The sequence below is a fragment of the Protopterus annectens genome, chromosome 12.part0 (assembly GCF_019279795.1).
Source record: "Protopterus annectens isolate FY-2018-M chromosome 12.part0, PAN1.0, whole genome shotgun sequence".
Taxonomy (NCBI): Eukaryota; Metazoa; Chordata; order Ceratodontiformes; family Protopteridae; genus Protopterus; species Protopterus annectens.
The window spans coordinates 1,366,206,663-1,366,220,083 of record NC_056746.1 but is presented as its reverse complement, the minus strand read 5'-3'; the positions used below and the strand labels follow the sequence as shown (position 1 = coordinate 1,366,220,083).

General features: G+C 35.6%; 1 protein-coding gene across 6 annotated transcripts in view; it reads right to left on the bottom strand.

The window, feature by feature from the left end:
* SIRPB1 (signal regulatory protein beta 1) overlaps positions 1-13,421 on the bottom strand; it is a 1,192,076-nt gene that overhangs the window by 196,620 nt on the left and 982,035 nt on the right. For all 6 annotated transcript variants that reach the window (XM_044090420.1, XM_044090421.1, XM_044090417.1 and 3 more), the window contains one exon: positions 3,989-4,303. In XM_044090420.1, the coding sequence (XP_043946355.1) occupies positions 3,989-4,303 (315 nt within the window). The remainder of the gene's footprint in view (positions 1-3,988; positions 4,304-13,421) is intronic.

The window sequence follows — 13,421 nt, the reverse complement described above, 5'->3', positions numbered from 1 at the left end:
ACCAATCTTGTGCATATGCTATGCACTAGTTTGCAGTAATGGCTCCCAAGGTTATTTCTGCAAACAGTACACCTTCATTCCTGTAGGTGGCACCACAGCACTGATCTGAAGCATCTTCCTTCCACAAACATGACTGAACTGCTTTCAGCTTGCTCACTTCTATCCTTTCTTACCTCATTAGCACTTATGCCATTAACTGAATATGGGACATCTGGGATGTAGTCAAGGATTTCTCTCTCTCTGCCATGGAGCTGACTAAAGCTTTATTTTTATGTTTCAGTTCTGCAAAGCACACATTTTTGTCTAGCTATTATGTAACTGTCAAAGTCTAGCTAAACAACAAAGCAGCTGTATATATGCTCATTTACATACCAGTCATCTATTTGAAAGTCAACAGTTATATCTATATATATTTCTCCACTTCTTTCTTGTAAGTAACTTCAGCAAGTACATAACCATAGTCAAATAATGCAGCAGCAAGGCTATGTACTGCAGAATATTTTATTGTATGTTACTTGGCTGTGTTCTGTAAGACATGGCAACTTGCCACTGCTCCTATTAAAGAACTCAGCTCTGCACATATTACTATACAACTCTAAAATCCCTATATGTGGGGACATTCACCCAAGTCCCAGCCCTTTAATCCAAAACCTAAAGCCAAAAATGACCAACATAATTAAATAACATAATAACTTAGGTAACTCTTCTCCCTTAGTCAAAACGTGCTCCTTCCCTATCCTATAAAACAAACATGAAAAATTATCTACTTTATCAAACACTTATTGATATTTGATTACCAGGAAACTTCTGCCCATTTTCTGCAGAGACCTGGGGAGAAAAATAATTTTACAATCTATAAAAATGATACAAAACACAAATACAGTTAAAATAATTAGACCAGCTTAGACATAATATGAAAATTGGTTAAAAATAGATACAAATTATATGACAATGATTTAATAGTCAGAGAAACTATAGTCATCAATCTATATCAAGATATCCTAGCCCTCAATGAAACTTGGTGTCAGTCCACTATAACAGATACAGAAGTACTACCTTCTGGTTACAACATCACATGTAACAAGTGACATCGCAAAAAAGGAGGTTGAGTACCCTTACTCAACCTCAGCTCTTACAACCTCTCCTTCTATACCAGTCTCATCACCAAATTTCAGAAAGCTGAAATACTCATAGCAGTATTAAAACTAAATATCAACAAAACATTGTATATTATTGTATTCCACCCCCACCCTCATTAACAACATCCACATAGTTGAGAAATTTCTCTCCTGGGTATCCAGCGCTATAACAAACGTGAAAAATCATGCTGGTGAATGTTAATATTTATTGGCAAAATTTAACAACTGAAAGTCCCTCTTTTTGTATCAACCTATTTGACATTACTCAATTTATCACAAACTCAATAAATACAGCAACAGCCATGATACATGCTCAATTTTAGATTCAAAAATAGGTTTACCTTCATGTGTGAATTTTGCACTAGGGTGAACAGCAATTGTCTGAAAGGCCATTTGCAAAGTTTGCAAATGCCAAACAGAAAAAGGTTGGAACGTGCAATGAGCAAATGCACAGTGACATTCGCTCATTGCAGATTCAGCATTTTGGGGTGGATTGCACTATAGTGGGGATTGGAAAATGATCCCTTTCCCCACTGTAGTGCGATCACGGAGTTAGATATTAAAGTGCGGGGGTGGGGGCTGCAGCACCCCCCCACATGGGGGGTGCAGGGGGACTTGCCACCCTGCTTTACACTTGAATAAATTTTCTTTTTGACATTAATGTTTGAAAATCAGTGAATCTGCTTTTCAATTTGCTAATTTTCAAACATTGAAAACAGTCGCTGTTTTGATTTTTGTGGTTACGGTTTGCTCGTATGATCAATCACACCACTATGTTTCACTGTTGTAAAGGTAAACACAATAATAGTCTCAGACCCTACTAAATATGTCATCAGTGGAACTTATTCCAACTCTCTAAGTGACCACCTCCCAGCATATCCCACTAATTAAAACTGTGACAACCTTAAATAATTTATTCCTTAGGACCCTAAATAGCCTTGTTCCTCTGTAGAAAAAAAAAAGAGAAAAAGCAGGCCACCCACCCACTCCACTCTTTGGCTGTCCATTGTAAGCAAAACCATAAAGCATACTAGCACAACACTTGGAAAAACTGGTTTAAATTTAAAATAATCAGTGGTATATAGAACTTTGCAGCCAAGCTAAAAAAATAAGTACTCAAAGGCAAAATACAATACTATAGCCATCTTCAACTTAATCACAAAAATTACTCAAAAATGTTGGTGCTTAATGTATTCTATACTTAGTCCTGGCAGAAAAAATAACACGTCCTTCACTAAACTGCTCTCCCATCAAAATAACTATAAGATCGAATAACTACTTTATGGAAAGGATTGCTTTCAAATGTTAAATAAATAAATAAAATTGCTGCCCTCACCACTAGCAGACCACCTTACCCTACTCAATCCAGCAACATATAAAATATTGCCCCCTCCAACACCCTTCTAACCAGTGAAAATCAGGAGTTCAATCAATCTTCAGTCGTGGTTACTAACAAGTTTACCTAATGGCTGTAGCAACATCTACTATAAAAAATTGCTCATACATAAACCATGCTCTAAAGCTGCAAATGACCTTCTACTAGAATACCTTTTAGATGGCTGTAGAAACCATGTATTTCCCAGTAAGCATCTGAATCAGCAGATTCATGCAGGTGTCTTATGTACCATGCATCTGAAAAAATCCTATATCATCCCATTCCATGGGGGAGGGGGTCTCAACAGAAATGTTTCCTTTCTAAACTATTGCTATCCTGTCTCCTCTCTTAAAATTCCTTGAGAAATGCGTTGTCATCATCTCCTGAGAAAGCAACTCCTATATTGTAGTAAACGTAGATTTCACCCAAGCTTTACTACAAAATGCTGCACTATTATCCTTCATGGATGGCTTAAAAACAACCTATTTGTCTGACAACAAATAGTCAAACTGCAACATAGTGTCTCCCCTTGCCTCCCTGTTAGCACTGGTGTATAACAAGGTTCAGTGTTTGGTCCCTTTCTGTTTAGCATTTGCATTGATAACCTTCACACCTCTAAATGACCACGTATCAAACTCTAGGTCTGTTCATGAGCCACTCCTGGCTAAAATGTATCATTCCTTATCACCTCTCTTGTTTTCTATCTGCACTAACCTCTCCTTATTCAATCTCGCCTTCTCTTTCTTCCTATCCTTGCTCTATATCTATAAACTATAAGCAATACTTTCCAAAACACTGCTGTGACTGCCTTAGATATTTAGGTATACCTAGCAAGGATTGTAAATATGTCTCAAACTAAAGTTGTTTTTTTTTTCTATTTCTTACTCTAATGTTTGAAATTTTCTCTCAGTCCCCATCACTAAATAACTAATTATATACCTTACCAAGTTGTCTGTAACTTATTTTTTGTAAATTGGTACTTTACATCCTGGGCCTTCACTGACAATGGACTCTTGTGACCTATTTGGACTTTCCCAATGAACAAATGGCAATAAAATAAATAAATAAGAACATATATGTACTATTAAAGTTTTGTCAGAAATATATTTTGCATTTTGTGGTTTATTATATATATATATATATATATATATATATATATATATATATATATATACATATTGTACTGTCTGTGTTTGTGTATAAATATTTTTTGTACTTAACACTCTTTAAGCAAATAAGACATTAAAATTATTTTAACAAGCTAAAGGAGAAGAAAACATACAAGCATTTAATATACCTAATAGTGCTAAATGCCAAGGCAATCAGTCACGTTTCTAGGATAAAATGGCAAATTTGCAATATATGAAACTAAAGAAATGAATCTTAGCAAAAGAAGGCTGTATCTGAACTATGCTATGTCTGATATCAATTCTTCTTACAAAACAGTGTTCCTTCTGTTAATATCGTCTCTTACCTTGAATACTCCTTCCAATGTCATATGTTGCATTCAGTGCAACGTTCAGATTAGGATGCTTTATGCGACATTTGATAGATGATTTAATATCTTCCTTGCTAGCAACAATGGAAATTGTGCTAGTTAATTCGGGATTGTTGTCTTCAGTTAAGATTTTTTTTAAATCAATTCTCTCTGAAATTGGGATTTCTGCATTATTTTTTTCCCATACAACGTCAGTACTGCTTGGGAAAAATCCAGCAATTTTACAGTTGAAAGTAATTGCATCACCTGTTTTAACTCTGTTATCTGGTGCTGTTAATTTCAAAGAACCTCCTGTAGGGAAAAAATAGGCCTTTAATGTAAGTGGTTGTAATGGTACAACATTTCATAGTACATTTAGTTAATTTATATATCTCTCAAAGAATCATTTCAGTCTTATCTTATGGTGTGCAATGAAATATGAGAACAACTAACTATATTATATTAGTATTATAGTGCAATATGTATAAATATTTACAAAGAAGTGTTTTCTTCATAATCTACCAATGTTAAGCTACAATCTTGCTTTGATGTATTCACACAATAAATAGCCTGGCAGTATTTACAGTATAGGCAAGCTATGCTGTAGGAAGAAAAAGAGGCACAATATTGTAACTTAGGGTGAGTAGCAGGAAAATGAGGGGTGCTATAGAGAGAAAAGGTAGTACAGGCTATGGGGTAGAGGAAGACAAGTGCGAAAATGGTCCTTGGCATAAGTAGTTTACAGGAGTTGCGTTATCATATTGGGACAGGAAGGTGTTATTTAATTGAGTTGCATTAGTGAGTAGTAATATACCTTTCAAAAAGGACAGGACTAGGTGATAGAGTTGCTTTGTAAGCATTATAGTGAGCCTGTTTGTAGAGTAAATGTTTTAATTCTTTTTGTGAAGTTTTTTAAGTGTTGAGATGGATCTAATATTGTCAGGAATCAATTCCAGGACGTTGAGTGCAAGCAGGGAGAATGCATGGTTGGTGTATGATAGCTATGTTTCTGTAATGTACACTTTCAGAAAAATGTAAGGAACAAACAGGATGAATGCCTGTCAAGAAGTAACTAAGAGAAGTAGATGCATTGGAATGTGGAATAGAAATAAACCATGACTTCTATTTCATTCCAAAAAATGACCATCGATATCCCATCTGTCTGATAAGCATGTCCATGTGACTACTCTCGGGACGAGTGTGCAATGGACACTCAACCAACTCTACCGTCCTTTTGACTGGATGACAACTTCTAGGCTTCTGATCTTCAGTGATCATCTAGGTGGTGTAGAGGGTTAAGGCTGTGTGCTGTAGTTCCTGTGGTACAGAGTGTCCTTCCCTCAGTCCTTGTTATTTTACTGTGTGAGCTTGAGTGTGTCACTTAACCAGACATTGCTCCCAGGTCACCCCTGAAAAGAGACTGTGTGCCCAGTGGGCCTACCTGATTAATAAATGCATATCATCTTCATAATTATTATTATTATTATTATTATTACATCTGTATTAACAGTATACATAGCCAGCAACACATTTTGCAATCTCCTTTGAAGTAGAGGTGAGAAAGTATCACTTCATCACTTCATTCTCTCTCTGTCTGGCTAGTTTTAATGTAGACCTTTCAAAGAACCCAAACTTAGCATTCCCTAGTCAGGGCTGCAATACCTTGCATAATAACTTTGAAATAACTAGAAACTGTAAGGAAATACTAACCATTTGCATCATTTTATTTACTAGAGGGAGTTTAAATGACAGACGCTACATACTGATATATTATTATTTATATGTATCAAGATAGCTGTAGATTTTGACAGGTATCTCTAAAAATGACTGGATTATTTTTTGGCAAATACAATACAGGGACTGTAATCATTGGTCTATTCACTTTCACCCACTCATCGTGGAAGGGTCTTAGCTAATAGGTATATCCCCTGCTGAGTATTTCAGCAAAGTTCATAATGCCATTCTAGGTGGAGTGCAAATAAATCATTCAGATAATTAGGTAACAAATGGCATTTGAATTTTAATGTAAATTCTAATACTGTCTTTACCTGTTTTCATCTAGGGTCTTAAAAAGAGTTCCTGAAAATCTCACAATCATATATATATTTTATAACTTTACATGATGTAACTCAAACTCATGTCAGCAGTTATGTTCCACCCTAAAGTAAAACCATTTCATTATATGAAAACATGAGTACAAAGCATGATTCTTTATTAAAATTGTCCATATAAAATGATGAATGCAGTTCTGATCTATCTGTAGAACAAAAATATTAAACATAACAAATTGACAACAAATACCAGTAAACACAGCCTAGCACTCGTATCATGGATCCTGTAAATGATCTCATACTGGAATGGCACAATATGCAGTGATGGTGTTCAAAAAACAAAATGGGTATTAAAAAACCTCAATTGTCTACAGAGTCCTCACTATCAAACAGTATTTGTTCAGACTGCTCACAAACATGCAGCCATGTTGTACAATACAGATAAAAGCAAACCTTTATTTATCAATGCATTGTCATAAATATACCAGCCACTGGTGGTCCTGGATGTGATCATTAAAAACATGAGCCCCGTGAGTTCTGTTGATTAGGTATGGTGTCATCCACATTTTGTGTGCTTTATTGTGCATGTTATGTGCATCTAGTTAAAGCTCAACAGATAGATAAACAGCTAGATTGAGAGCTAGATCAATTCATTGATAGAGCCTATAATAAAGTCAGGTTTGATGAGATACATTTTATCATAATTGATCTATCAAAAACTCGGCTTATTCAGTGGCTGCTGCAGGGAGGGGGTTGAATGAGTCATTACTTAAGTGATCTGCAAAATAAATCATTCATCTATTTTAAATATATATATATATATATATATATATATATATAGATAGATATATATATATATATATATATATATATATCAAAATTGCATATGTTCATATATGAATGCATAGTATAAATTCTTTTTGTCGGCTGATTTTTTTTTTTTTTTTTTTTTTGGGTCAATCTGCAGAGTTCCTGACTTCTTTACTGATTCTTGGGTTGCCAAAAATTAATTTATTGCAAGAATTTTGACAGTGAGGTTTAGGGATTTTTTCCCTTTTCCACCATGCTTTGTGACCTTGGACTCAGAATACATATTGGTAGTGAGGTGTATGGACTGCAGCCTTCCTTGGAGGATACTATGGGACTTCCCCCATCACAAAAAGAACAATTTTTTTTTTTTTTTTTTATAACTCATATTTTGTGCAATGTGCATTGAAGTAAGCGGGTTCAATAGTTTTTGACTATTGTCAATGTAACTACACACACACACACACACACATCTATCTATATCAATAGATAGAAAGATAGATAGATAGATATAGCTATCTGTAGAGATACATAGATATAAATGGGTATATCCAAACAACTCAGAGGTTTTTTTGCATTGATCAAGAAATAATTTAGAGAAACTAAATGAATTCCATTTGTATGGAACATCAAGCACTGACCTTACTATTTGTTGACAAGGGAATAATTCACCATTCTCCCGCATACACTGTATCCCATGCATCTAGAATTGGCTTTAACAGAGGTCCTGCTAATGATACATTCACCATTCCCCTGATCAAAACTTTTGTGAATATGGAGAATCATAAGTACCCCTTGGTCATTTCTAGTTTGACTTATAGACAGTTTAACCAAATTCAGTTCAGTATGTTAACCAAATTCAGTTCACACACATACTGACACAAACTCAAATATACACTCAGGCATTCCTATATGTGGTGGTAACAGTGTGTATTAGTATATGCAATATAGTACTTGATTTATAAGAAATGATAAAACACACAAGCAATCATAAATTTGGGCAGTGATAACCTACTCAAATGGATATCAGTCACTAGTAGGGGCCAAGATAACTACTGCCACTTAACTGCGATGTGCCAAGTGTAGCATCCTGCATTTCACAGTTTGTGACTTAGAAATATAGAGCCCTTGTAGTACATTGGCTTTTCTGAACCTTAGAATCACAAGCTGCATGCTGTGTATTTCAAAAAAACTGAAGCCTTAGCCTTGTTTAATTTAATATGCAAAGCATGCATCCTGGGTCCCTATACAACATTGTGCAATCTGAAAGTACAGCTTATGGAACTGGCAGCACACTTACTAGTAAACAATGTTAATTGCAAATGTTACATTGTAGCATAAGAGACAAGGACAAGTTATTTCATCTTAAGTTCAAGAAAGTTGCATCTGTTGGGCCAAGGGTGCATGTGTTGGAAATTGTGGATTCTGAAATGTGCTTTATTCCTAACTGTATTTGGAATATCCACTGTTTTTTTTCATGAGTGCACAACATTCAAGATAATTATATTTAGTTTCACAAACTAAAGAAATACGCTAAAGAAATTGAATCTGGTGAGTTATATGACTGATTAATATGATACAGAAATGTGTGTGGTGTTATGAATGATCAAATGAGAAACATAAGAAAGCCAGATCTAACTTTGTGTAGAACAAGTGAAATTCATCTCACATGAAAAAAAAAACAACTCTCACCATTATTAGAAGTGTGCTAAACTGCATGTGAGACAGTGACTGTTCCTTTTTGGCATCTAATTCCCTGAACTCAAAATGACTACAGATTAAAAGTAGTTACAGTGTCTGCCACTGACAGTAATGTTCTGAAAAAGAGCTGACATATACAAGTAACTTGTGTCAAAGCCATAGATGAAAACTAAATGCCAAGAAGTGCACAATAGTACCTTCTGGAAGTTGGCTAGCCCTGGAACTACCATATTAACAGCACACCCCTTAGATTCAACACAGTAGTCAGGGACTTGGGGATATCAGTAGATAGTAATCTAGCCTTTCACCATCACGTGTCTACTGTAGTGAAGAAATCATTCTGTGTTGTGCAACTTATGAACAAAGGTATGGAGGTCATATGCTTGACAGTAGGTCAGTAATAACTTATATAGTGCAGGGCATTTTCAAGCCAATTTAATTGCTTTACGTTATGACAATGGAGGGTCCTATGAGGGAGATAAGTGGCAAATTTAGCTACTTCATTGTAGCAAGAGGCAAGTTTCTTTCTTTGAGTATTGATTAAGTGTATTAGGACAGCAGAAGCATATAAGAGAATTGGCAAAAGAAGGTGGTTGCTAGAGTTTTTCCTACAGTATCTGTAAGGAATCTATTGATCCTGTAAAGGGAGTCTAGTTTCTGGTGAGTAGATTTAATGGTGTGCAGTATATGCTGGTCATATGTGAGGTCATCATCTATTATAAGTCCTACAAGTTTACTCTGAGTCACAGTTTCAGTGATAGTATTATTTGCTGACTTTATGGTAAAAATTAGCTTTTGATTCTGGCAACTTTTTGAGGTAAAAAACATTAACTTAGCTTTCTTGGGGTTGAGTAGGAGATTTGATTCTTTGAGCCAGGTTTCTAAAGATGAGAAAGATTTTTGGGTAATGTCTTGGGGCTTATTTATTGTTGAGGCTGCACATATTAATGTTGAGTTTTCTGTATACTGAACTAAACTAGCATGGTGATTGGAGGTGTGAAGGTCATTAATACATATATTAACTAGGAGAAGACCCAGGATAGACTTATTAGGGCCACCGGTAGTAACTGGTTGAAAGGATGAGTAGGTTTGTTGCTATTTAACAGTTTGTTACCTTCGAGATAGGTAACTAAGAGACCATGACAAGGAGTACTGTGAATGTCCTATCAAGGAAAGCTGAACGAGCCCTTGCTGCTACGAGACAGTATCAAATGATTTTGACAAGTCCAAGACCATGGTGGACACAAGCAGACCGTTGTTTCTGTCTTGGTTTATTATATTAGTAAAATGTAATAGAGCAGTAGGGGTGCTTTGCTGGGGCCTAAAGCCATGTTGTATTGCATCAGCTGCATGTGGATGCATTTCTCTAATAGCTATTGGTCTATAGTTATTAAACTCAGTAGATGTGCCAACTTTGTGCAGTGGTATGATGTAGGATTTTTTCCACAGTGATGGGACATATTTTTCTGCTATGAACCTATAAATTAGTATGGACACAAGGGAGGCTATGACTTTTGTGGCCATTTTTAGGCAGTCTGATGGCAGACGGTCTACAGCTACAGAAGTAGTTTTTAGTTTAAGGATCAACTTCATTATGAGTAAGGTAGGAACTGAACTAAAATTGAAGAGCTATTGGTGGTTTTGAATGGACAGGGTGTATATAGAATGGAGCAGATGTATTAGAGTCTAAGACAGATAATATTGATCGTATAAAGTAGGAATTAAACTGTGTGGGGATAGAGTCTGTCCTACTGTCTGCTTTTTGAGAGGGAGTACTGGTCTTGCCAGGGTGGAATAGTTTATTTAGTGATGACCAAAAAGTTTTGGGTTGTTTTTATGTTTGTCTTGTAGGTTGGTATAGTATCTTTGCTTGTCCTGTTTGACATGGAGTTTTGCAGGGTTTCTAAAATGTCTAAACTGCTGGGAGGCATTTTGAGTTCTATATTTATAGCAATGTTTCCAGACACTATCCCTTTTTGTCATGACTTCTTTTCATTTCTTTTGTCAGCCATGGTGCAGGATTGGAATTTGCTCCTTTGTTACGTACTGATGCTAGATTATTTAAGGTCTGTAAGAATACATTATTAAAGTGTTAATACAGCACTGTCTAGCAGTGTTGTCCTAAGTACATTCCAATTATATTGTTTTAGTGTTTCATTGGAAATCTTTTTGCTGAAATTGTTTGTATTTCATATTTGATTATAGATAATATGTTTATCTAGGTTATGGTGAGTTCTAATAACATATGTTGGAATGTGGCCACTTATCCTAGCTGAGAGGCAGCCTATTTTTGTCAGTTTGTCTGATTTGTTTGTAAGAATCCAGTCTAATGTTTAGTGTCTCCCTGAGGTTTTATTGATTCTAGTAGATGCGGTTATTAATTGTCTTGAACAAGTTTATGGATTAAGTGGGAGAAGTAGAATTTATGAGTTGCCAGTCTATATTTAAGTCCCAAGGTATTATAGTTTCATGGTTAATTCATTTTAATATCCAATACACGATGCTTTCAGCAGTATCAGTGTTATTCCCTGGTGGTATATAAATTGCTGTTTTACATATAGTTTTGCTATTGTTGATTTTTAGGAGCGCTATTAAAAGTTCATCATTGTTAAATGTGGGTATTTCCTGTGGAAGTAAGGTGATGGTTAGAGAATTTTCACAGATGATTGCTACACCACCTGCATGCTTGTTTTGGATCTCATACCTGAGTACATTGTATTGGGGGGGGTCTCATTATCCTTTATTGTATTGGGGGGGTCTCATTACCCTTTATTGTATCGGGGGGGTCTCATTATCCTTTATTGTATCGGGGGGGGGTCTCATTATCCTTTATTTCGTTTTTAACCAGGCTTCAGTAGCCATGACCACATCAGGAGTGCATGTGGCAAGGTAGGCATGAAGGTCATGGATTTTATTGAACATACTTCTTAGGTTCATTTTAGTAAGAAGAGTTTGGGTTCTGTTTTTTGCTTGAAAAGTATTAGGTGACTGGTTTGTTTTGGGATTAGAAGTGATGGTCTTATGAATAGTAAGACCTGGCTTGGGGTGAATACCTCTGCTAATTTTTTTAATCGATATTTCACAGAGGGAAGAGTCTTGCCAGCTGCATTTTGCCTTGGTTTGGTATTTGACCATAGATTTGAATACTTAGTTTTGAGATATTTATAGATAAATAAACCAGATATGGTTCGTTTTTATAGATAGTGTGTTATGGAAGAAGGCAGGCTGGGTAGATGTGTATATTATTTGTGAGTATTAGTTGAAGTCTTAAGAATTTGAAGGTGGTGGATTTGATAATTGGTGATGAAGGCTAGTATAGTGAAGAGAAATATTGAAACAATCTGAATTAGGGACATCTTATTTAACTTCTTCTTTATTTTCTTTTTTGTAAATAAGGATTAGAAAAAAATAAGAGGGTACTGTGTTAGTTGTAGAGATGTAATTTGATTGCTATAAGAGCAAGGATTAAGAGAGTTTGACAGAGAGACTTGGGTGGTAAACAAGAGTAGGTGTTACGGTTGGAAGCAATTCTATTGATTGCTTTCTTCTGGAGGGAACTGATGGTATTGAGCAATATGTGGGTGGTGTTATGGAAGTATAAATGTAGAGTAAGAGTGTGTGGGTGGGAATTAGGGATAGGGTAAGGGACCAGAGTGAGCCTGCATGTTAGCAACTGGAAAAAAGTGGGTTGAAAACCTGGCGAACAGACATAGAAAAAAATCAGTGATTTAAACAGCCACAAAACTGCTGAGAGGTATAAGTAAAAGGAGCAATGCAGTTTAAAATGCTTCTGGGCTAGTAGATGAAATCTTGATTTTAAACGTCTTCATTATTTACTGACAACATAAAAATAGACTTAAGAGTCTGTATGACTCTGGGTTTGTCCTACTCCCTTTTGCCTTAAAGACAGGTTTAATAAATGCATGTCTCCAATCTTGAGGAATCTCCCTATATTTATACGACCTAGTAAATAACACATACAATGGTACTGTAAGTGCTTGTTAAAGTGTTCTCAGGTCATTATTACTAATTCTGTCTACTCATTTTGCTTTGTTTGGATCCAGTTTGCATGGTTCTTTTTCAAAATAATCTAATTTGATTTCAGTATCTGAGGTTATGGGGATGCCACTAGGGCAACTTACCATCTCCTTTGTGGAGTACAACTGTCTTGCATAAGATGTTGTAAATATATTTATATCTGTTGTGCCAGAGAATACATTTTATAATCTACACACGTTATCAATTTGTATGTCTTCAGTCATTCTACATATTATATGTCTATGATTTTTTCCTATTATGCTCAATATCTTTATAGAAATTTACTCCATTTTTTATCTTGTCTCATACTATGCTTACTATGTTTATCCATCTTGTTTATTTTAATTTTCAAAGTTCAAGAGTTCAACCTCTTTTCAATTTCTTATATTTTTTTTCTCTCACATTAATAAAGTATCTTTTTGTTATAGAAATATATCCTCCTAATGTTATCTGCCTAGATCCTGATGTTAAAATTCCCCAGGATTTAATACAATCTGTATAGGCACCATGTAGGACCTACATGGAATGTATCCATGTATACGGCCATAGTTCCCCTCAGCAGCATGCCATGCATGTTAATCATAGTGCACTGCCAAGGGAGAGCATAGGAACATGGATATTGATTCCATGTAGGAAGAAGTGTAGAGGCTACCCGTGCCTGTGTATGTGTACAGGGTGAAGTTCCCTGTGCTGATTCCCGCTACTGTTGAAATGCTGTGAATTGGTTCAAATGTATAATAGTTTTTTTTTTTCCTTTTTGTATGTTTGCATGGCTCAGCATGGAGCACAGCAGTGCCGGACTGTGCTCACATGTAGACAGCTGGCATCTGCCA